The 26,397-nt window shown below is 35.1% G+C and overlaps 1 protein-coding gene across 22 annotated transcripts in view; it reads right to left on the bottom strand.

Annotated features, from left to right (window-relative positions):
- The window catches only part of CACNA2D1 (calcium voltage-gated channel auxiliary subunit alpha2delta 1), a 540,433-nt gene that overhangs the window by 173,775 nt on the left and 340,261 nt on the right, over positions 1-26,397 (bottom strand). For all 22 annotated transcript variants that reach the window (XM_060414594.1, XM_027968542.2, XM_027968544.2 and 19 more), the window contains one exon: positions 16,654-16,783. In XM_060414594.1, coding sequence (XP_060270577.1) covers positions 16,654-16,783 — 130 coding nt within the window. The remainder of the gene's footprint in view (positions 1-16,653; positions 16,784-26,397) is intronic.

The raw sequence follows: 26,397 nt of genomic DNA, 5'->3' as shown, positions 1-26,397 counted from the left end.
TGATGCTATAAAGAGCAATATTGCATAGGAACCTGGAATGTCAGGTCCATGAATCAAGGCAAATTGGAAGTGGTCAAACAAGAAGGCAAGAGTGAACATCGACATTCTAGGAATCAGCCAACTAAAATGGACTGGAATGGGTGAATTTAACTCAGATGACCATTATATCTACTACTGTGGGCAGGAATCCCTTAGAAGAAATGGAGTAGCCATCATGGTCAACAAAAGAGTCCGAAATGCAGTACTTGGATGCAATCTCAAAAACGACAGAATGATCTCTGTTCGTTTCAAAGGCAAACCATTCAATATCACAGTTATCCAAGTCTATACCCCAACCAGTAATGCTGAAAAAGCTGAACGGTGCTATGAAGACCTACAAGACCTTTTAGAACTAACGCTCAAAAAAGATGTCCTTTTCATTATAGGGGACTGGAATGCAAAAGTAGGAAGTCAAGAAACAGCTGGAGTAACAGGCAAATTTGGTCTTGGAGTACAAAATGAAGCAGGGCAAAGGCTAATAGAGTTTTGCCAAGAGAATGCACTGGTCATAGCAAACACCCTCTTCCAACAACACAAGAGAAGACTCTACACATGGACACCACCAGATGGTCAACACCAAAATCAGACTGATTATATTCTTTGCAGCCAAAGATGGAAAAGCTCTATACAGTCAGCAAAAACAAGACCAGGAGCTGACTGTGGCTCAGATCATGAACTCCTTATTGCCAAATTTAGACTTAAATTGAAGAAAGTAAGGAATAAAGAACATAGAACCATATCTGAAAAAAGAACTATGAAGAAAACTAATCATTATCAAATATTTCTGAATTACTTAAATTGCATTTTAAAAATTCCATAATTTATCAATATTTATTAAAACATTCATCTTTCTTAACTCAATCAATGAAAAAATGTGTACATGTTCTCAGTTCTATGCTAAGAACTTCTAGTAGATGACAATATTCTCATTAGACTTAGATAAAAGTGATTTATATTAAAAGACTGCAAGGAGATCAAACCAGTCAATCTTAAAGGAAACTAGTCCTGAATAGTCATTGGAAGGACTGATGCTGAAGCTAGCAAAGAGTTAGACATGATTGAGCAACTGAACTGAACTGAATAGTTTCTCCAGAAAATAAAACTTGCTGATATATGAGACAGATTTTAGTTTAACATTCATCAAGGAGTGTTCTAGTTATTTTACATGTTTTTAAAATTTTCATAACAGTCCTTTGAGGTAAGTAAGGTATATATTAGATTAGTTTGACAAATGGCAACTTTGTCATGTACTGCTAAAAAGCTGTTTATCTAAATATTCACTGACGTATCAACACTGATAGCTGAAGAGGATAAAAGAATTACATTATTCTGGAATAAATATGTTTTTCTATGAGTCAAAGAAACCCTGTGGCTTAAAACAGATGATTAAATAGAGAAGTCATTTTCAGTTTGAAAGAGACCATTCTTAATACATTCATTTCTTTCAAAAATGAAGTCTTTTGCCAATTCTCCTGGGGACTTATACTCTATACCTAATAATAATGCTGATGTGTATTTTTATATAATGGGCAGTGACTACCAACAATCATATAAAAAAGTACAGAAAGTACAGAAACAACAACTGGTCTTCACAGATCTGGCAGGATAGTAATGAGCCATTTCCTCACTCATGGTCTAGTATGGATGGATGTAAGATAAAAAAGGCCCCACCATGAACTTCCTCACAGCTCCTAGTTGCTATCATTTGCAAGAAACAATTAAAAACAAAATGATTTTTATGTAAGACTGAAATAACCAGCAAGGACTGCAGTATTTTCTGTCATGTATTATTCATTAGGGTAAAATTGTATATGACTTGATTTGCTCTAATTACAAAAATACTGACTAAATTCCATCTCAATGCAAGCATAACTCATAGCTCCATACTTTAAAAACCTGATCTTGTATCTTGTGACAAAATAGCTTTGAAATCTTTAAACCCATTTAGAATCTTTCTCTTTGAATAATTGGATTTTAGAAATATCTTTTAAATGCCTCTTTATCTCTAGGGAGAAATCTGAGTAAGATCTTATCCATGAAGCAAAATGCCAGATGATTAAAAAATTCTCATCTCCAATTCCAGACCTCTATTTTCTCTTCAGTTGTCAATCCCTTTTTAATTTGCTGCGAACAGTACTGTCAGTCTGTTTTGGAAGCTGTTCTAATTTAATATTTCATTATCTTTCTTCTTCAGCCTTTGAATGGCCTGTCACTTGTTATAGCCATCATAAAAAGCTAGCCAAGTAAATGTCTGATCTCCAGCTATCAATTTATAGAGATTCTCAATTGTGCACATGTCCTTTTTGATGTCTTCCATGTTCCCTTTTTAATATCTTTTTATAAACAATGAGACAATGGATTTTTATTTGTATTCTCCTCTAAACAATTTTTTTAAAAAACAGCAATAATTTGACCTTTAACAAGTCCCTGAATATCTCTGTTCAGTAACAGATTTTATAAAATTAACAGAAAAAATTTTCACAACTTCTGATAAAATATGAAAAATGAATAGAAACTAAGGAACTTTAATAATCATATTATACAATATCTGAGGGCCCCCTTTCTTAGCAACAACACTGAGAAATATATTTCAGTTCCAAGAATTACAGAAAGATCTGCCATTTTTCTTTAGTGAGTTACAGAGTGCTGGGACCTAAATGACTTCTACATGGACACTAATATTATTAGATAACACTGATGCAATACCAAGAATAACCATGTATGCTGACAGAGATTCTTGAAATACTTTTCTGGACTCACCAAACAATCTTCATGAGGTTCCTAGGAATAAAAGACTTTCCAGTGGCCCTTTCTTAAACATTTATCCAAATATGCAACAATATAAGAGAAACTTTGCAAAAAAAAAAAAAAAAGTAAAAAACATACTGTAAAATATTAAGAATGATGCAACATTTTATGTCCAGATTTTGGCTGATTGGGTAGCATCTGCTAAGGCTGCCATGCAGCACGAAGAATGCACTATTCTCTTATAGTATTGAGGAGACAAATCCAAAATGACCCCCAAAGCCACAGAAACCAGTAGCAGAACATCTTCACATGGTATAGAGATATGTGTCTGCTGGTTCAAAGGAACTACAGAGAGGATGCCCACATAAGAAATTTCTAAAAAACCCGTACAATTTCTCCCCAAGAAAAAAAGTTAGTTTAAATTATTTACTACATAACTACATCTACCTAGCCTTGGCAAAGTCAGCCAGCCAGATATCAACCATTCTCTGTCCTCCCTTGCCCTTAGCACTTCTACCTGGTGGAGGCAAACTACATACAGCTAGGAAGTACCCCATCGCTTCTGCCTCTTTTCCACTGTCAGCTTCCATTAGCCCTAACCTAGGGTGCAGGGTGGTAGAGCAGTAGGGGTTAATAATAAATCAAATTTGGAATTGAGACTGCGTTTTTGCTTTTTATATTTGGAGAAGGCGATGGCACGCCACTCCAGTACTCTTGCCTGGGAAACCCCATGGACGGAGGGGACGGAGGAGCCTGGAGGCCTGCAGTCCATGGGGTCGTGAAGAGTCAGACACGACTGAGCAATTTCACTTTCACTTTTCACTTTCCTGTACTGGAGAAGGAAATGGCAACCCACTCCAGTGTTCTTGCCTAGAGAATCCCAGGGATGGGGGAGGCTGGCGGGCTGCCGTCTATGGGGTTGCACAGAGTCGGATACGACTGAAGTGACTTAGCAGCATACTGTATTTATGTCTAAAAGTGACTGAGACCATCTTATTATCTGTTATCAGGAAAGTCATCTTTATCCAGTCATTTACTGAAAAAGTGTGAGTCTAACAAAATAAAATTAAATCTTTACAAGAAAATGCCTGGTACAGTTGGACAAGGTGACTCAAGGAGAAAACAAGAATTGTAAATTTTATCAAAAGTATTGTGGCACTTGCCAATAATATAAAAATTTTGGGGTAGTGTTATTATTTGAATTAAATGAAATATATGCTTATAGTATGTTAATGTTATACAGTAATAGAAATATGAAAACTATCAGTAAAGTGACTTGAATTTTATTTCTTTCTAGCATAATTTCTCTGCACTTTTAAAGATTAATAAGTACTAGGAATCTCCAAAGAGGAAGCTATACAACATTTTCCAAATTTGTTTGGCCAGCAAACCATCACCGCAATTAAGAATCCTGTTATAATTTCATTACCTATAACAGAATTGAGAAAACATGGCATGGTTGAATGAACAATGTAAATACATGATACAGAAGATGGATACAATCACCGTGATAGATGTTCATATGCAAGAACTGAGTCGATCTTGCAGTAGAAGCTATCATAAGGGCTAACGTACCACTTTATTTTCAATAAGATCTAGGTTTTTTTTTAATAGATCTTAAATATAATTGTGGTTTAAAATATCCTTCAAATTTCAAACAAAATATTATAATCACTTTGTAACATACACAGGACAACATTTACTGCACAGACGAGAAAAAACTTTGTCAGAGTGACTCTGGCACCATTTTGGACACACGATACACGATCAAATGAATGGACAGTCAGTCAAGTTGTTACAATATTCTTTTGCCCTCTCTTAAAAAATAACAAAACATAACCACACTTCAGTAACTATAAATTTTAGGCTCTATATCTGCAGAGCCGATGGACCTATAAATTTAGGGAATGTTCCAAGAAAACAATCTAATTATTACTGCTATATATACCTAGAATTACAATTAACTGTCTCTCCAATAAACAGGTAAGTCTATTCACCTATTGAGTTGGCAAGCATTAACTGATTTCCACAGCCCTTCAAAGGGGAAGTACAGAAAATAAGAATTACAATTAACTGTCTCTCCAATAAACAGGTAAGTCTATTCACCTATTGACTTGGCAAGCATTAACTGATTTCCACAGCACTTCAAAGGGGAAGTACAGAAAATAAGATTCTAAATTAAAATGCCAAAAATAGTTTTGCAAATCCAAATTTAAACAGCCAAATACTTTATACTCTAATGTATGTTTAGAAGTATGACATAACCAACTTAAATTTTCAGCTCATTATACACCAGTTCAGTTTAGTCACGCAGTCGTGTCCAACACTTTGAGACCTCATGGACTGCAGCACGCCAGGCCTCCCTGTCCATCACCAACTCCCAGAGCTTGCTCAAACTCATGTCCATCACGTCAGTGATGCCATCCAACTATCTCATCATCTGTCATCCTCCTCTTCTCCTGCCTTCAATCTTTCCCAGGGGTCTTTTATCTTTTATCAGGGTCTTTTCCAATGAGTTGGTTCTCGGTATCAGGTGACCAAAGTATTGGAGTTTCAGCTTCAGCATCAGTCCTTGCAATGAATATTCAGGCCTGATTTCCTTTAGGATTGACTGGCTGGATCTCCTTGCAGTCCAAGGGACTCTCAAGAGACGTCTCCAATACTGTTATTTATATATATATATATACATACACACATAAAAACTTGAGTTTAAGCCTATTCCAATTTTTCCCTGGAAACAAAACTGTGTCTTAGCCAGCTTGGGTTGCCATAATAAAATAACACAGACTAGGTATTTCCTCTGAGTTCTAGAGGCTGACAAGTCCAAGATCAAGGTGAGTGCCAATTTGGTTCCTGGTGAGAACTCTCTTTCAGGCTTGCAGACTGCTGCCTTTCCTGCTGTCTCCTCACATGGCCTTTTCTGTGCAGGAATACCTCTTCATATAAAACCACCAATCCTACCAGATTAGGGCCCCATCCTAATGACCTCATTTAACCTTGACTGTCCCCTAAAGATCCTATCCAAATATAGTTAGTCACCACTGAGGGTTAGGACTCCAACATGTGAATCCATGTGGGACACAATTCAGTCCACAGCAATTTACAAGATCCATAAAACTGTTATTTCTAATTGGTCTGTTATTCCATAATTCTGAATGAATTAAAGGGCTAGTATCTGTAAGATCAGAAGAATACTATATTCTTTGGCACTTGGGTTTACTTTTGGTCAACATTTTCCTATCAGAAAATGAACACTATATTGCATCTTTAAGATGAATGTATTATAGAAACGTCATTAGAGAAAAACAATGAAATGAAGTGCAAACTTTCCCTTGGAAGAGGAATTTCTTCTCTTTGTTTCATACTTATTAAGCATGATCAAATTATCCTATCCTAAAATTTTATTAGTACCTCATGTCTTCTCATGTTTCTACTATTTCACTGCTATGCTCTTAATGAGGAGTGATGCTAGTTAATTAAACTAAACCTAACACACACAGACACACACACAGACACACACACACCCACACCCACAAGATGATCATTTCGTTAGAGAATCAATGGTATTTCTTAAAAGTGTCCTTTTTTTAGCCCTTACCAGATTTCTGATTTCATGGCTTAGGATCATGGCTTTATGATTTAAATAGCATTTTTAAAGAAAAAAGAAAAGCTACTTTGTTAATATGATAACCATGATAATATTTTAAAGTCATTCACTTTTTTAGTCTTTAAACACACAACTCTATAGCATGAACTGATGTATCACCCAGAATTTCAAAAACTTTGTTTTTGGTAATTATCTGCTGAAAAAAAAATAACAGAAAACAATTTATATTATTGTATATTAAACCAAAATCATATTTGTAATAAATAAAAGCACAGACAACAAATACTCTAAAAACAAACAGGTATAGAAGTAGTGGGAATTTCTCAGCTCTCTTTAATCATCAGAGCATTTTTTATCATTGGTAGGAGTATTTTGATAAAATTTTAATTAAAAAATGACTTCAATTAAAAATGATTGTAAATTTTTTCCATTTCTTTAATACTAAATTATATGAGATGTTCACTAAATCTTCTGTGCCAATCATTTCATGATATATGTAAGTCAAATTATATTTTACACATTAAAATTATATAGTTCTGTATGCCAATTATATCTCAAATTGAAAAAAATAGGTAAATGCTTAATCTGCATCAACTGATACAGAATATAAAAGCATTATTAGACATCTAAAATACTCAATTATCGAGTCAGTTGTTTTGTTTCCAGGCATTATTCTTTCATTGCTATTTTGCTTGGCAATGTTTTCATTGAATTTTTCATTATTATTCATAAAGTAATACTGTTTTACGATATATTTCTTTTTTTGGTGCTATATCTTTTTTTAAATTGAAGTGATATGAGTTAATTAACTTTTCACATTTCTAGAAAAAAATTCAAAACTTGAAAGTATTTATTTGAAAATTTTATAGAAATGACTCAACATAAGTACTTTCTTTGGCCATAAATTTCAATGTGTTTCCAATTTATTTTATGATTACTGACATATTATTGAGTTGATCTGACTTTATTTTATAATAATTCATCCACTCTTCTTACACATTATAGCATTTTACTGTAAAGTTGCCCCTAATGCCCTTTCATGGTTTTAATCTCCATTTTCTGGGGTTATACTTCTTACTTTAAATATTTTTCTCTCATTTTCCAACAGCCTTGACAATCTCTTTTTAAAGCTTGTGATTTTATTGCTAAAGTATACTGAAACACATTTTGCTACTTGAAATTTAAAATGTATATATTTATCAAGCAAAGTTCAGTTAAGCATAATCACTAAATTCAGCTAATCAGGTGAAAGGGAAAACTTTACAGTATATGTTGTGAAAGATCTAGCATGTGGGAAAATCAGGGTAATTTCTAAACATGTTTCTTACCATCCCTCAGACAAACTGCTGCTACACTTCACAGTGCCCTAGTATTTTATTTTACATAGCAATGGAACCTAGTGTTGAAAAAACAAACATAAGACATTAATGCTGAAAGAAAAAGGCAGTAAACTATTTCAATATATTATCAATATTCTGCATATATCTCTAAAATATTAATTAAAAGATAATAGTGTCAATGAAAAATTGGAATTAGAAAGGAACTAATTCATTGAAGGTATAATCTAATTTGGTACTTACCTGTCATATCAAGAAAATTTATCAATAGTTTTGTCCTTTTAATATCAGTTCTTATTTTATCTTAAGGTGATAATGAGAAATACAGAGATTTACTTATATCCCATGATAAAAATTATTAAATATATAATAATACTTTCTGATAAGGTAAAAGTTCAGGTATAAACTTTGTAGGGTTTCAGTGTATTTGCTTAGTAGGCAATAGGTCAGGTATAAATTTTGTAGTGTTTCAGTATATTTGCTTAGTAATTATATATTTGCTACTAGCACATTTAATGAACACATACACAGACATACAGTATCTGAATCAGTGTAATTTTACATATTTTCCTTTACACTAGTTTGTATTTCATAAAATCATCATATATTTATTTTATAGTGAGAAAAATAAGCATTTTAATGTTATATTTGCCTCAAAAGCAATTGTAAAGCTCAAAAGATGTTTAACAGGAACACATATGTTATTCCAATCAAGATTCTGGAAGTGGAACAACCCTATTAACATTTTACTTCAAAGAAATAGATCATGCATTAATTCAAGATTATTTGTTTTGTACAGAAAACAACAGCTAAAACACTACCATGCACATACCTATACATCAACAGTTAAGAAGTTCAAAACTTGCCAGTACTGAGATGTGAATCCCAAACCAGAAGCCTATCACAGGAAATACACCAGGCAAGCCTGAAAAACGCTCAGCGGTTTGCACCAGTGTAAGGATATGTAAGGATTTATGTAAACAGGCGAAATGAAATATGTCTATATATTTTCCCTCTGTTTTTCTGTAGGATTACTATCCCGTTTCTAACTTGTAACACTGAATGATGAGGAGGAAACTAACTTGCATGGAATTTATCTTCAAAAGAAAATTTAAAAGTTGTGAAGAAAGACACAGAAAAAAGGTCTTTTGATATTCTACTGAACTTGAATTAATTCAATACTCTTTAAAGATCTCAGGAAATTTATCTTAGTTTATTAGTTTTCAACTAAAAGTGCTTTTATAATGTTTATTTATGAGGATAAAATTTGTTTGTCACACTATTTTGAGATAATTAAGTTAATTGAATAGAATGTCTCATCATATAAAATAAGAAGGAAAAATGTATATCTCAAAAATAGATTTACACAATTTTTAAAAATTAACTTATTTTTTAATTGAACGATAATTGCTTTACAGAATTTTGCTCTTTTCTGTCAAACCTCAACATGAATCAGCCATAGGTATACATTTATCCATCCCCTCCCTTTTGAACCTCCCTCCCAATCCCACCCCTCTAGGTTGATACACAACCCCTGTTTGAGTTTCCTGAGCCTTAGAGCAAATTCCTGTCGGCTATTTATTTTACATATGGTAATGTAAGTTTCCATATTACTCTTTCCATACATCTCATCCTCTCCTCCCCGCTCCCCATCTGTAAGTCTATTCTTTATGTCCATTTCTCCCTTGCTGCCCTGTAAATAAAAATCCACATATTTTAATAGGTACAGTTTTCTGAGCTACAATCTTGGTCCAAGGTCCCATCATTCCTCCTCAATTCTTGCCTTTTATGTCTGTTCTCAACCAACTATCCAGCATCTACCTTTTTACGAAAGTGTAATTCCTCATCCAAAAAACACCTCAGAGTTCCCTCTCTGTATGGACTTAATCTCTGTTTTCTCAAAACCTGTATGTTGAACACCTAATCTGCAATGCAACAGTATTAGTAAGAGGGGCCTCTGGGAGGTAATTAGGCATAGATGAGGTTATGAGGGTAGAACATTTGTAGTGGAATTAGTGTCTCACCTTCATAATCAGATTGCTGTCATATGAAAAGAGGAAAAAATATTAGATCTCACTCTCTCTGCATGTGCACAAAGAAGTAGTCATCTGAGCACACGGCAAGATGGTGGCCATCTATAAAACAGGAAGCTCTCTGTACCTCACCAGAAATCAAACCTGTCAGCAGGTTGGACTTCCAGTGCCCAAAACTATAAAAATAAGTCTCTATTATATAAGCCACTCTGTCTACAGCATTTTGTTAGAGCAGTCCAAATAGACTAAAACAATCTCAAAATGAAAATCAAAGTATTTTGCAATTATCCACAAGGCTGTATACAAGGAGGCCTCTGCTGCGCTACACCTGCTCCTTCCCACCTGCTACTTCAGCTATGCCCACTCTGGTCTTTAGGCTCTTTATGAACCTACCAGGCTCAATATCTTGGTGCTTTCTCTTCCCTCTGCCTGCAACAGTATCTAGAGAACTTCAACTCTCATGCTTACCAACTACAGACTATGTTATCTTATCCACAAAGTCTTCCCTATCTCCATGTTTTAAATATCAACTCCCCAGCTCCTAACCCAGGAACTGCCTATGCTGTGCTGTGCTTAGTTGCTCAGTCATGTCCAGTTCTTTTCACCACCATGGACTATAGCCCGCCAGGCTTCTCTGTCCATGGGGATTCTCCAGGCAAGAATACTGGAGTGGGTTGCTAGCCCTCCTCCAGGGGATCTCCCCAACCCAGGAATCAAATCCAGGTCTCCCACATTGCAGGCAGATTCTTAACTGGGTCACCAGGGAAGCCAAAGAATACTGGAGTGGGTAGCCTATTCCTTCTCTGGGGGAACTTCCTGACTCAGGAATCAAAACGGGGTCTCCTATATTACAGGCGGATTCTTAATCAGCTGAGCTACCAGGGAATAGGGAAGCCCAGGAACTGCGTATAACCCTCCCTTATTTTATGTTTATCTCAAGCTTTTATTATGTTACAATATATCCCATCATTTAACTGTTTATTTTATGCCCTATCTCCATCACAATGTAAGCTCCCTGAGTACAGGGATTTTTTTAATCTGTTTGTTCATTGCTATATTTCCATTATAAACAGATTTTTAAAACAGCAAAAGTAAACTATTAGCACTCTCTAATTAAATAGTGCACATGTCCTGAAATAGACTAGTTGCTTATGAAAGACTATCACACAATCAGCAAAGGCCTAGCAGCTTTCTCTTCTGTAATTTTTACACTAACATAATTTTACATACAGTAGTTACATTTTCTATGACAAAACAAATGAACATTAAGAGAGGCAAGATAGGAGTAGGGGATTAAGAGATACAAACTAATATTTATAAAATAAATAAGCTACAAGGATATATTGCACAGCATAGGGAATATAGGTAATATTTTATAATACCTATAAACAGAATATAACCTTTAAAAAATTGTGGACCACTATGCTGTACATGTGAAATTTATGTAATGCTGTACACAAACTATATTTCAATATAAGAAAAGATAAATTAGAACACAGTATTGGTGATTATAGATCATTTAATTTATAAATTGTTAAAGTATATGAGACCTCCAAGGATATTAACACAACTCCAGAAAATTCTCCTGTCTTCCTCAATGAAAATCAGTGTACCTCTGTGACAGAAGTATGTTCATTTTTAAATTTCTAAAATAGAAATTATAAATTGCCTAGTTTACCTCAAAAGGTAGTATAAGGACAAAAGTATCTAGTACCTGAAAGTTACGTAAGTTGGAGCTCCCTACTGTTTTCTCTTAGTAATGTATATTTTTTACAACTATAATAATTCTACAAATAAATATTAACATAAATTTCAAATGACAAATGACCAAAATATTCTATAAAAGCATTCCCTATACTTGAATAAAAATAATTAACACATTAATAAAGCTCTGTGATTAAAACAAATTGTCAGAATATTCAGCCCTTTCTGTCGAGTTCACTATTTTTATACTGAAACAGATAAATGATTAAAAAAATAAGCGTAGTTTGAGTGTCCTCTAAAATAAAAGTATGAACCAGTAAAATCCTCAAAATTAAAAGCTTTCAGACAATATTTTAATTATATACACTATTTGAAAAGTTTAAATATATCATGGAGCAAAAGCAATCATATTGAATTCAAGGGAATTTCAAAAGTAATCACCTTTGGAAAATTAGAACACAAGATATCTTATGAGAATTCAGGGACACAAACTGTCTTTGAATGAAAGAAGAGGCTGTTCCCTTCAGTTAAGCCTTCAATTAAAGTATGCTTTCCCATTTATTAAATTCAGAATCTAGAATGATTCTGTACATCTGATATGTTTTGATGAACTGCATGAAAAATGCCAGTAATTATTAAATTTTCAAGATCTTGTTGACATTTCTGATTTTACTCCTATGTCATTTAGTCACATAGCTCATAACACCGGATATGAATTTTAAAGCAGTGCAGGCCAGGCAAGGTCAGAGTCTTACTGATGAGATTTCAGCAAAAAAGAAGAAGCCAATATTTCTTCAAGATAAATAGGACTACATACACAATCCAAAGATAGAGCTTCTTTTTCTTTTTTTAAATTATGCCATATACCAAAATTTCTTACAATTTCTGAAAATATCTATTTCAATATCCTATCTTCCTGATTTTCAAAGTAATCAAAGTAATACTTTTTTACTTTTTAGCCTCTGACACTATTAAAATCATCCTTTGTAAATATCCACTAACAGTTTATTCTAAATTAGAAACATTTACAAAAAGTCAAAACTCTTCTGTAGGATTTTAAAAAATACCTATACTATGTGACATCAATATGAAGAAAGGATACTTGGATTTACTTTATGTGTCAATTTTATGTTTGTTCCAGAATAAAATAGATGAAGACATTAATGAATGTGACTTCAATGAAAAAAAAAAAAAGAGCAAAAGAAATAAGAAAATGAAGATTCTCATGCAAAATCAGTATTTTACTGACTCTTATGGAGTTACATCTTGGCTCGCAAGTAATATGAGTCAAAATTAAGTCGAAAGAAAACATTAGAATTTTATCTATTACAGTACTGTAAAGTATAAAGTTTAAAATTAGAATTTATATGAAACTTGACTCCATTTTTTATCAGTGGTGTGGACTTTCATTAAAGACTCAGCTTGAGTTTCCCTTCAAAAATTTTTAACAAAGTTACAGTAATAAAACGAGACACTATAATTTACTTTGGTGTATAATTTACTAGACTGGTGAATTAGGTTCTAATGATTTTAGGTTCTAATTACCTAGGGAAAAATGCATTTTTCACTATTTATTCAATATCACTTCATTGAAAAGTTAATCAAAGTTATTTTGCTTTTCTATTCCCTGGATAACCTACTCCTAAAGAGATACCTTTCTCCTCTCTATTTTCAGCCTTTTAATAGTTTAACAACAACAAATCTCTCTACTATAAGCAAGGCAAGCAGAATAGGTTGGTGGGGAAGCAAGGTGAAAAGCAATATGAAAAGTCCCATTTGGATTATTTCATTAGTTTGTGTTTGCATTTAAATACATATTTTATAAGACTATGCCCCAAACTGTTAGTCATGATTAGCTTCAGGAGGTGTTATTGTTTGACACCTTTATTTTCTATTTTAAACATGCATGCCATATTAAAATTTCTTCTACTGTTGGTGACACAGCTTTTAGAAAAAGAAATTTGTTTTTAAAATGTGTGAGGTTGCTGTGGCCCGGATTAGGCTGCTCCAAGATATGCCTCAGTGGCATATTGATTATTCTGAATTAAGAGTTATGTGAGAAACAGCCAATGGAAAATAAAGCATAAAAAAATATAACCATGTCTCTTTTACCCTCTAAAAGTAGGAAATACATCTTCCACATGAAGGTATGCACTCCTATCAGCAGAGGTAAGGAATTCAAAGCTAAGCAAGCTGTACAAACATATGTTGTTACTTCGTTAGTCAGCTACGCCAAACACAAGCTGCCTTGTCTTATCTCTTCACATATTGTTTGTTTGTCTAAAACTGATATGTAATTGGCCTGCTTTGGACACTGTGAGGGTACCATTTCTATGACTTGCTCTACTCTGATCTGTCATGTCTGACTCTTTACAGCCCCACTGACTATATCCTGCCAAGCTCCTCTGCCCCTGGGATTCTCCAGCAAGAATACTGGAGCACCCATTTCCTACTCCAGGTGATCTTCCCAACCCAGGCATCAAACTCATGTCTCTTGTGTCTCCTGCATTGGCAGGCATATTCTTTACCACTAGCACCACTCATATGTGCAAACTGATTTTAAATTAATCTATTAATCTGTCTTCTGTCAATTTTAGACCAGCCAAAATAACTCAGGAAGAACTGGGGAAGAGGAAGATCTCTCCCTGGACAAAGTTCTGTTATCCTCAAGAATTTAATGGGAAGTTTGAGAATATCTGGATAATCACTATTAGCAACAAAACAGAAACACGATCATGAAAGTCTGCTAACAAATTAAAAACACTCAAGCTGGCCTCATGTTTGTTCAACATAGTGATACAGACCAGATAACAGCGACGTGATGACCACAGAGTAGCGACATACAAATGCTTTGACTCAGAAATTTTATATCCAACCAGTCTGTTCTTCTAAAGTGAATTCAAAAGAAAGATATAATTTTAGAATAATAAGATTATATCTTGCTGACATACCCCCCCCAAAAAAAACAGGTGATAACAATTTCTAATAGAAATAAAGTGGATGAAACATTATTTTTTAAAAAATAAGAAACACAATCACACAGCTCAGTATTATCTGATGTTGTTGTAAGTTACAAAATTAAACAGCAAACATCAAAAATACTTTCAAAAAAAGAATGTAGCAAAGTAAAAACAAAAAAATATAAAAATCAAACCTGGATCCTAGTTATTTCTAAAAGGACTTAGAATCAATAGGGTTAAGTTGTAAAGAAATGAAATTATGTAACTGCTTACATACACCATATTGTTCCTATCATTCAGCAAAATCATATGTTTAATATCTTTAAAGAAATGACATGATGAAAACATGTACTTTTAAAAATATTAAAAAGGTTAAACAAAACGAATGAATAAAATAAAACAGAAGATGAGATTTATATTATGAAATTAGTCAGGCATGTACTTAAAAATTCCCTTTTAAGCAACAATCTCAGAGTGAATCCAAAAAACAAAAGCTAATTTCTTATTCTTTTCGTCTAAACAAACTTTAGTCTTCCCTGTAGCTCAAACAGGAAAACACCTGCCTGCAATGCAGGAGACCCAGGTTCGATCCCCAGTTCAGGAAAATCCTCTGGAGAAGAGAATGGCAATGCCCTCCAGTATTCTTGCCTGGAGTATCCCATGGACAGAGGAGCCTAGTGGGCTACATTCTGTGGGATCACAAAGAGTTGGACACGACTGACTGACTAACACTACTACTTAATAAAGTTCATTTGTAATTAGTCATAACAGCAAACATTTATATAATGCTTACTCTGAGTTTGGCACTATTGTGGAAACTCAAGTATATTAACTTACTTTATTCTCAAATGAACTTTTGGGCTAGTAATTTTATCCCCATTTTACAGGTGCAAAAAATGCTTGCCCAGAAAGTTAATAAATTTGCCCAAGGAAATACTGTTAAAATTTAGGTTTGAAATTTAACTTAACCTAGGCTGTCTGTATCCAGAATCCAGACAATTATGTATATACTCTAGACACTCAATACACTTTACAGTGTTTTTAATTAAGGGGACTATTAGAAACACACTTTTTAAAATCTCAAGTGGTTCTTTCTCCTTACCATTTACTTATGTGGAAGGCAGGGTACAAGCAGGAAGGGTAGGAACTGGTTAGAAAAGGATAACATCTAAAACCAGAGTTGCGATTGGGCAAAGACTCTGCTTTCTGGGTCACAGCTCATCTTCCTATGCAATTACGTTGCCCTTAGGAGAATTCCTAGTTAGAACTGTCAGGCTCTGCCCTTATTAGCACATAGGGTGTCCAAGGAATATCACTGCCATAAGCTTCCTCCTCTGTATCTTCCTAAAAACTACTCTCCTCCCTTCCTTGCAGTGAAGCCTTCTCACTCAATTTGAAGTTTTTCTTTTTCTTTATGCTGCTAAGCTACTGCTAAGTCACTTCAGTCATGTCCGACTCTGTGAGATCCCATAGAGAGCCCACCAGGCTCCCCAGTCCTTGGGATTCTCCAGGCAAGAACACTGGAGTGGGTTGCCATTTCCTTCTCCAATGCATGAAAGTGAAAAGTGAAAGTGAAGTCGCTCAGTAGTGTCAGACTCTTAGCGACCCCATGGACTGCAGCCTACCAGGCTCCTCCATCCATGGGATTCTCCAGGCAAGAGTGCTGGAGTGGGGTGCCATTGCCTTCATTTATTCCTTTACCCAACCCTTTTCTACCTTGAGTTCACAATAAACTAAGAGGGAGGTATCTTTACATTGTAGGGTAAGGCAGAGATCAGAGAGAGAGAGAGACAGGTAAAATACAGTAAGTTGTGGTAAGAACTGGAGAGTCTGCAATGCACATTGCTCTTTCTTTACCAGTTTGGTGTCTTTGTAAAAATATTTGTGTGCACTAATGCTACATAGTTTTAATTTTTTATAAATGCATGTATTCCTTTGGAAGTTACTGATACCAACTGGAAAGACAGAATTATTTGTTAAAAGAGTAGGACACCTCCATGGCTACAGGCTCTCCCGCAATTATTCACGTAGTGAGGCCTGATGACAATATACTACTCATGGAAATTAGGTTTCTTCTTTTGCATAAATCAGAGTTTACCATAGACTCTTAAATAACATGTAAATGAGAGCATCAAATTTGCTCCCTTTTTTCCTTTCAAAAATAAAATACATAAGCTAGATTAAAAACATGCTATTCCAAGAGTTGTGCACATCCTTTTACTTACAGCCCTCATAGATGTCAGTGGGAATATGAACGGCTGCGTGCTGATAGGATATTTGTCGCCCAAAATTAGCGTCATCGATAAAAACAGGTTTTATCCTCTGGCTGCCTGGTTCGCTATCATTCTTTTCTGGCTATAAAGAAAAGACAGACAATAAAGAGAATATTACAATGTATCCTAACACAGATATTCTCACATTCACTTCTTCATTTGCCAAATGCATATTCTTGTAAGAATATTTTAAAATATTCCCATGATAATATCAGACACCACAAATTTCCATTCAGCCACTAACATTCACGTTGTATCTTCATGATAGGATTCACATTATAACCTAATTTCTCTCCTAATTTCCTAAAAATTGGAGTCACCCAGGAACATCCTGAGAGGACCAGAGCTTTCCCACGTACAGCACTTATTAAAATGTCAAAATGTTAAAGAATAGAATACAACCAAATGAAAAGTTCCCCCTTGAAATAAATGCACCACTTATGCTACAACTTTATATAAATTCTTGGTTTGATAACTAATCTTACACATGAACACAAGAAATGACAGCGGTGAAGGATTATTTTGTCATATTCCCTTGATTTTTGCATGTTTTCCATGTGTATCAATTTTTGCTTTAGAAAAGGAAAGTACAAATGCTCTGAAAGAAGAGATCTATTGTAACTCTAAGTACAATTGAATCTTAACTTCAACCAAGTTGTCTCCTGAGGTAGGAGCAAAGATTCAATCAATATTGATTCAAGAAAATCCCACAGAGTTTAAGGTTGAAGATTAATTTTCTACCTATTTGAACTATGCTTCTGATTATTAAATTACCCTGGCAAGGTAATTTAGTTTCTCCTCTGGCAAGTAACTAAGAATCTCACTCATTTATCCAAAACGCGTACCCCTAAATGTATTCCACTTTCCTAAGGTAATTTCCACAAAACAAAACTGAAAAAAGAACCACAACATTTGACTATTTTATAGCACACTGCAGTAGTACAACTGATAAACCAGACAAAGAACCTAAGTGGACAGTCTCATAAGGGTGGTAGGATATGGCAAAATCAAACCTTACAAACATGTGATAGTATCCAACTTTCTAGATGGCTCTGAAAATTTGGACAGCCAGATAACCCATTAGTATCCCAAGTTATTTTAATACTCTCTCTCTCTCTCTCTCTCTCTCTCTCTCACACACACACACACACACACACACACACACACACACACACACTTCTTGGGGAAACTGCAACATGGGAAAGATTATTTAGACACAAATATTAGCAAAAGGGCTTTAAAAAAATCAATGATTTCTAAAGCTGCAAGTCCAACTCATTATTATATAATGAAATCAATTTAACAGGTCATGACTAAAGTATTTTTCAAATGAAACAATGTTGAAAGAAACCATGAAAATACATTCTCTATAATAAGGAGAAGGACTATATTTGACTTCCCTGGTGGCTCAGACAGCAAAGCGTCTGTCTACAATTTGGGAGCCCAGGTTCGATCCCTGGGTTGGGAAGATCCCCTGGAGAAGGAAATGGCAATCCACTCCAGGACTATTGCCTGGAAAATCCCATAGACAGAGGAGCCTGGTAGGCTGCAGTTCATGGGGTCGCAAAGAGTCGGACACGACTGAGCAACTTCACGCTACTGCACTATGGTTTAGTTAGATATGACTCTGTGTGTATGTGTGCACATCTGGGTATATGATATTCCGACTGTAAAATTTGTCATCGATAAGCAGAGTTAAAGAAGGATCATTATTTCTAATCCACGTGAAAGAAACAAAGATATAACTGCCCCTCTAGTAACAAACTAAATATACAAAATAAAGAAACAGCAGTGCTGAAAGTCTAAAATTTGACAAAAAGCCTACAAGCAGAAATTACTGATTTATATTATTTTCTAAAACAAAGGTTAGGTGTGTGCAGTGTTAAGAATAAGAAAAAGAAAGAATGATAAGGCAAAGAAACACCACAGAACAAAACACTTAACACATCTACCATGATTCCAACTATTAATAAAGGAAAGAATAAAAATAACCGGGATTTGGTCCTGGATTCAGTCATGAATTTTCTTATAATTTAAAATTCATCCTCTATTCTATGATTATCTATGGGCAAAACTGACTTGAATAAGAGGATGGAACATTAAAATAAACTATTTCCATTAATAATATGAATGTAAAGAGGGTCTCACCAAATAAATGATGTCATTATGCTTCTCCACTGCAAACATTCTGAATTTGTAAAAAGCCTCAATATTTATTTTAAAGCAGAGGCTTCTAACAGTTTAGTCCTTGAAGAAGCAATATCACCAACCAATGAAGCATTTTAGAATGCAAGTCAGAGGTTCCACCCTAGGTCCAGTCAATCAGAAATGTCAGGAAAGCATTAGTCGCTCAATCATCCCTGACTCTCTGCAACCCCATGGACTGAAGCCCACCAGGCTCCTCTGGAAAATCCATGAGATTTTCCAGGCAACGATACTGGAGTGGGTTGCCATTTCCTTCTCCAGGGGATCTTCCCAACCCAAGGATTGAACCTAAGTCTCCTGCATTGCAGGCAGATTCTTCACTGACTGAGCTACAAGGGAAGCCCCAATGTCAGGAAGGGGACCAGCAATTCAGTAATTCAACAAACCCTCTCAGGTGATTGTGGTACACATTAAAACTCCAAGTTCCCTGCTTTAAACTATTAATAAATTAGACACAGAATTTTTTTCATTAAAAAATTAGAATTGACTAGTAATAAGCATATTAACGGATGTCTCAATTTTTCTACCTTCCACAGGGCAGAGGGCAGAGGGTTATTTTAACAGATGCATGCACACAGCAATATGGCCAGTAATATTTGTCAGAGGATATTTGAAGAGAAAACAGTCCCTGCAGATTCTATAAGGGTGCAACTTAAAATAAGTTGAGGTAGTAATACTCTTCTACTCTTACATTAAGGAAATAACAAAGCACATTGGCACATCAAAACTCTGAGATAAGCTCCACTAAAGAAAATAACATTTACCCTCAGTGTTCTCAAGTTCACGTGATGCTGATTGTTTGTTTGTTTGTTTTCATATAAAACCTATTACAAACCACATACTTACAAAAAAACCACGGAAAGGCTTGGTAGAAAGTAAAGATATCAGAAGAGTTGGTTCTCCTCAGTTGTATTTAATAATGTCTTGGACTGTTTCTTAGACTTCAGCTTTCTGACTTAGGAATGATGCTGGGCTACCTATTAGGTGTGATACCTATTCCATGGGGCATATCAGAGTCACCTGGGAAACTTCTTCCCCCACCAATAAGCAGCAAATCACAGTGAGGAGGATGTTTTTGGAAAGAAACTCTCAGTTAATTCTAATATCCTCTCCTACCTAAATTAAGAACACTCAAACTAAAGAACGGAGAAGGCAATGACACCCCACTCCAGTACTCTTGCCTGGAAAATCCCATGGATGGAGGAGCCTGGTGGGCTACAGTCCATGGGGTCTCTGAGAGTTGGACATAACTCAGTGACTTCACTTTCACTTTTCACTTTCATGCATTGGAGAAGGAAATGGCAACACACTCCAGTGTTCTTGCCTGGAGAATCCCAAGGACGGGGGAGCCTGGTGGGTTGCCGTCTATGGGGTCGCACAGAGTCAGACACGACTGAAGTGACTTAGCAAACTAAAGAAACTATAAAGCTATTTTCAGTTATGGAAAAATTGCAGTTCCATTTCTACAATTTTAGAAAATATTATGTTAGTTTTTATAAATACATTTTTCCCAGAAATCCCATTTATATCTTGATAAAATTTTAGATGTATGAAAAGTAGAAAGATCAGGTGATAGGTAAGAGATAGCTAGTGAAGTATATATCTGAATTAAGATTAGGAATATGTGGATAAATGCAAATATTTCATTCATTCACTCAAGAAATATTTACTGGTAGAGTGGAGGAGAGAGGATTTAATGATAATTCTTATAGAAATGTCATTTAATATTCAAATCTTGAAACAATAGTAAAATGGTCACAATAATCTATTATGACAAATACAATTTAATGTTGTTATTAAGTAATATAAAAGAGTAATTACATCAGGAATTATATATATGCTGTATTTGTTTTTAAATGTTTTTAGGTTTAAAAGTAGATGTTAAGCACAGAGTAGGAAGAGAAAAAATAGCCTATATTTTTAGAGGAATGAGAGGAAAAGAAAAATGAAAGGATCAGTGTATATAGGTAACATTATCAGCACTTTCATTAGTTTTATAGTTTTAATGGTATTCATCCTTGTGCTTTCTCATTGTTTCCAATATAATACAATAAACATGTATTATACTTGCAACTAAAATATTATGTTCTTTCTAGAGTACTATTAAGCATTATACAATTTTCTTACTAAGGTGGAAGTTGCTTCTATTTCCTCTGAATCCTCTCACACTTAAAAAATTGTGCTTTAAATGCATCATAATACTGGTTTCCTCAGTGTGTATGCCCAGCAGTGGGATTGCTGGGTCATAAGGCAGTTCTATTTGCAGTTTTATAAGGAATCTCCACACTGTTCTCCAGAGTGGCTGTACTAGTTTGCATTCCCACCAACAGTGTAAGAGGGTTCCCTTTTCTCCACGCCCTCTCCAGCCGCCCTCTCCAGCATTTATTGCTTGTAGACTTTTGGATCGCTGCCATTCTGACTTGTGTGAAATGGTACCTCATTGTGGTTTTGATTTGCATTTCTCTGATAATGAGTGATGTTGAGCATCTTTTCATGTGTTTGTTAGCCATCCATATGTCTTCTTTGGAGAAATGTCTATTTAGTTCTTTGGCCCATTTTTTGATTGGGTCATTTATTTTTCTGGACTTGAGCTGCATAAGTTGCTTGTATATTTTTAAGATTTGGGAGAATGGCATTGAAACATGTATACTATCAGGTAAGATATGAACTGCCAGTCTATGTTCGATACAGGATACAGGATGCTTGGGGCTGGTGCATGGGGATGATCCAGAGGGATGATACAGGGTGGGAGATGGGAGGGGGATTCAGGATTGGGAACTCATGTACACCCATGACTGATTCATGTCAATGTATGGCAAAACCAATACAGTATTGTAAAACAAAATAAAGTAAAAATAAAAATTTGAAAAAATGCATTTTAATAAAATATTTGCACTTTCAAACTTCCATGTAGGGAATTCCCAGGTGGTCCAGTGGTTAGACTCAATGCTTCAACTACTGGTACTTGGTTCAATCCTTGGCTGAGGAAATAAGATCCTGTGGGCTACATGCACAGCCAATAAAGAAATTAAATAAATCACCATATAGAGGGCTTTGAAGAGTAACTGAAAATAGTGTACTTCTCAACTTACATATTCATGTATCAAGTCTAGTTTTATTGTGCAGCTGCTAAATATATTAAGAGAAAATTATATTGCTGTTGTCCATGGCCCCCCTTTATTACAGTTTCCATAAACTGCAATAAGTTCATGAAAATATTAAACTTTCTAAAATACAACTCATTTGGTAAAACGTATGAAATTACTGTTTCTGATATCATAATCCATTCTTTACTTGTCTTGGTATACTATGTAATTATATAGTATACTTAATATACAGCAAATACTGGACACAAAGGAATTGGCTAAGAAAAGGAACGTGAAGAAAAGCTACTTAATACATATTGTTTCATGTGTTAGTTAAAAATTTCAAATAAATTTTCCCCCTGGAATTAATATTTCCTTGTTTATCAGATCATATATTAAAAAAATTAAGTTAAAAGTGTCTCTTTTCAACATTTTTCTCCTAAAACAAATCTAGATTCTCCAGACTACCCTATATAAATGCATACAGAGACACTAAGGAGGTAAATTCCAAAATGTACTCAAATTTGCTAAAACACATAAGTGAAACATGAGAAGCATGTTCCTTGGGCTAATCATCTAAATGTAACTTCAGTTATTAAATAACAGATTGGATCACTCAAGAGACAGAGGTACCATCCGGTGCTGGGTGGGTCATTCAGTTTTACAAGCAGTACATACTACTAAAATTAATTTGGAAAGTCATAATGAAAACTCTATGACACACACAAAATAATTCTGCATATTTAATATATTTTTTAAATGAAACACTAATAATTGATTTTTATAATAAAAATTTGTTTTTTTAAATTTTGTTATCTTTTAATGTTAAAACTATTTCTAACAACAGCAGATCATTCAGAAATTTAAGGTTTATATATTTCACATAAATTGCAGTAGAAACTAGCTTAATCACTATGCACAATACAAACTAAACATGTACACTGAAAAACTTTGTTCACAATCACATTATGGCTAAGTTTACCTTCTCCTGCCCTCTGTCACTTTTTGTGTCCCTATAACCAAAAGAAAATGAAAGCAAGTGAAGGTGAAAGTGAAAGCCGCTCAGTCGTGTCTGACTCTTTTGAGACCCCACGGACTGTATAGTCCCCGGGGTTCTCCAGGCCAGAATACTGGAGTCGGTAGCCTTTCCCTTTTTCCAGGGGATCTTCCCAACCCAGGGATCAAAGCCAGGTCTCCCGCACTGCAGACGGATTCTTTACTAGCTGAGCCACAAGGAAAGCCCAAGAATACTGGAGTGGGTAGCCTATCCCTTCTCCAGTGGATCTTCCCAACCCAGGAATCCAACCAGGGTCTTCTGCATTGCAGGTGGATTCTTTACCAACTGAGCTATGAGGGAAGCCAAGAGAAAATGAGTTAACAATAAGAGTGGAGACTCTCCAAAGAGGTATCACAATGGTTATTTTTATCTCACTAGTGAAGGGGTTGGAGAAGACAATGGCACCCCACTCCAGTGCTCTTGCCTGGAAAATCCCATGGACGGAGGAGCCTGGTAGGCTGCAGTCCATGGGGTCGCGAAGAGTCGGACATGACTGAACGACTTCACTTTCTCTTTTCACTTTCATGCATTGGAGAAGGAAATGGCAACCCACTCCAGTGTTGTTGCCTGGAAAATCCCAAGGACGGGGGAGCCTGGTGGGCTGCCGTCTATGGGGTCGCACAGAGTCGGACACGACTGAAGCGACAGCAGCAGCAGCAGTGAAGGGATTTAATGAATGGGTTCTTGCGTACTAAACCAAGTTCTTCAAAACCAAAGACTATAGACTTGTATAAAAGTCTCCAAAGTCTATATGTGTATATTTTAAAACTTCCACCTCCAAGTACATCCTTTTCTTTTTTACAACTACTTAATAGATATTATTTACAATAGGGCCTTGCCACTTTTACAATATAGATATTTTTGATTCTTGAAATTTTTTGTCACAGTTGTATTCCCAGTATCAAATAAAATTTTGGATACATAATGTGCCTCTAGGTATATTATCACCTAGTGAAAATAATAATCATAGACGTATGATATTTACAGTAGACTTTCATGGGACACCAAGAATAAAAGGCTGCTCTATACTGACATGTTATCAGCTCTATGGATTAAAAGATAAGACTGGCTCTGTAACCACTATTTACCACTGGAATCTAAGCATGGAGGCTGGTTACCAGTTCTGACTGATATATAGGAAAGCCTCCCTTTCAGTAAATCACTTGCATCAATAAGCAGTGGAGACTCATCAGGGCAGCTGCAGCTGCCCATGCCCAGTTAATGAATAATGAATAGAGAGAAAAAGATGCTGAACCTTCAGCCAGTTATAATTTTTCTGGTCAGGGTGTTAGGCCATGCTGAACTGTAAATAATGAATTCAGTTATGGTGCAATACGAACACCGCCAGTCTCCTGAGTTAATTGGTTTAAGCTGCTATTTTTCTCCTTGAGGATGCTATGACTCAAAGATGCACTGCGAAAATGAGTAGAACTGAAATGGAAATATGAGTTGGATGACACTGAATATATGACACTAAAATGATACTAAGGATTTTGATATAATATTTGTACATATGCTCTATTGAATCACAACAATAAGAAAACAAAAAAAATTATAAAGAAATGAATAGCATATTATCTACAGAAAAAAAAAATGAGTTCAGCTAATCATGGCTGATGAAGAAATAAAAGTTTTCTTCTAAATTCAGAAGATTTCTCCAGGTCGTCAAGTAAGTTAAAATTTTTAACTCCTTCGATTTACTCTATGGAAAAACTATAACATGGATTCCTCAGAGGCAATTTACTCAATATATTAAGAAAAGAATGTTTCACAGTTAATAAAAAAAGATACACATAACATTAGTGGTCAGAAGAAACTTGAATGAATAATTCTATTTCTTAAAATTAGATGCACTGTTAAGTCTCCATGTGTTCTTCTACTACAATTACGATAAATGAAATAGAAAGAAGAAACAGTCTGAAATAACCTGACTTTGGTGGCAGGGAAAACAGTAAGCAACTGAAATAACACAGAGGAAAAGTTTAAAATCACATAGGGGATATTACAGCAAAAAATACATACATTTTCTAAATATGATGAAATGATTCAAAGATAAATATGAATATGAAACATAAAATGGAACTAAAATGTCAAAAAGGGATAGTGATCACTGTAGTAACTTGCATATTAAATTTTAAAAGCAAAAATAGGCATTCTTCAAATAAAATATACTGAGGTTGCTGATGAAAATTACAATGATAACGTTTGTGCTTAGTCGCTCAGTCATGTCCAACTCTTTATGACCCCAGGACTGTAGCCCATTAGGCTCCTCTGCCCAAGGGAATTCTCCAGGCAAGAATACTGGAGTGGGTTGCCAAGCCCTCTTCCAGGGGATCTACCCAACCCAAGGATCAAGCCCAGGTCTCCCGCAATGCAGGTGGATTCTTTACCATCTGAGCCGCTAGGAAAGCCGATAACATTAAGTAGGAATACAGGATCTGAGGATATTTTCAAAGTGAAGTTGATGAATTTTTATTGATAGTTTGCATGCTGGATGAATGCTTGTCAATCACCCATCCAGGACCTAGCACACAGTAAGCATGAAAGCCATCACAACCATAGTACAGGTCAGTGTTATGACAAGAGCTGGAAGCTGATGTAAACTCTGTGAGCAGTATAAATTTGCAAATTATCACCATTAGAAAGGAATGGAATACTGTAAAAACATATACATATCTATTCTATATATAAATATGTAACCTACATTTTAGGCAGTGACAGAGAGGGTATTTTCTCTACAAAGGGACTGTGAAATGATTTCTTGCATATGAAAAGCACTATGTGATTTAAAATAGTCTAAAAGGTCACATAGCACTCCCACTGGAAAGCACGTAGTGGTATATACACATTGCATTATGAAAGATTTAAATGAGGCCAATCTATTTCTAAAAAAATTAAAAGCAAATTTTTATACTGTAAAGATTATGAAAGACAGACATACTTAAAAAAAAAATACTGTCAGGGCAAAAGAAGTTTAAAAAAATTGGTAGAGTAAAAAGATCAATTTTTTATCCTTGACATCTGAGGCAAAGACTAACACCTTACAACTAATGTACAAAGAGCCCAGACTCCAGGAAACCAAAACCCTACTATATTTATAAAGAAATGAAAACCTCTCAATGGCTCACAAGACTCTGGACGATCTACTTCTGGCCTCACTCTTTATCCACGTCTCCTGCCCTGTCCTCCTTGTTGTTCATGTTCTTGCTGCACGGGCCTGTTTTTCTGCTCCTTACACACATCCTGCTCTTCCTGGTTTAAGGCCCTTGTGCTTGTTGTTCCCATTGCCTGGTATGCTGTTTCCTGGTCTTTTTTAATAGTATCAGATTATTCTTCAACACTCTTGGA

This window comes from Ovis aries, chromosome 4 (genome assembly GCF_016772045.2).
Source record: "Ovis aries strain OAR_USU_Benz2616 breed Rambouillet chromosome 4, ARS-UI_Ramb_v3.0, whole genome shotgun sequence".
NCBI lineage: Eukaryota > Metazoa > Chordata > Mammalia > Artiodactyla > Bovidae > Ovis > Ovis aries.
This window is presented reverse-complemented; position numbering and strand designations above follow the sequence as displayed.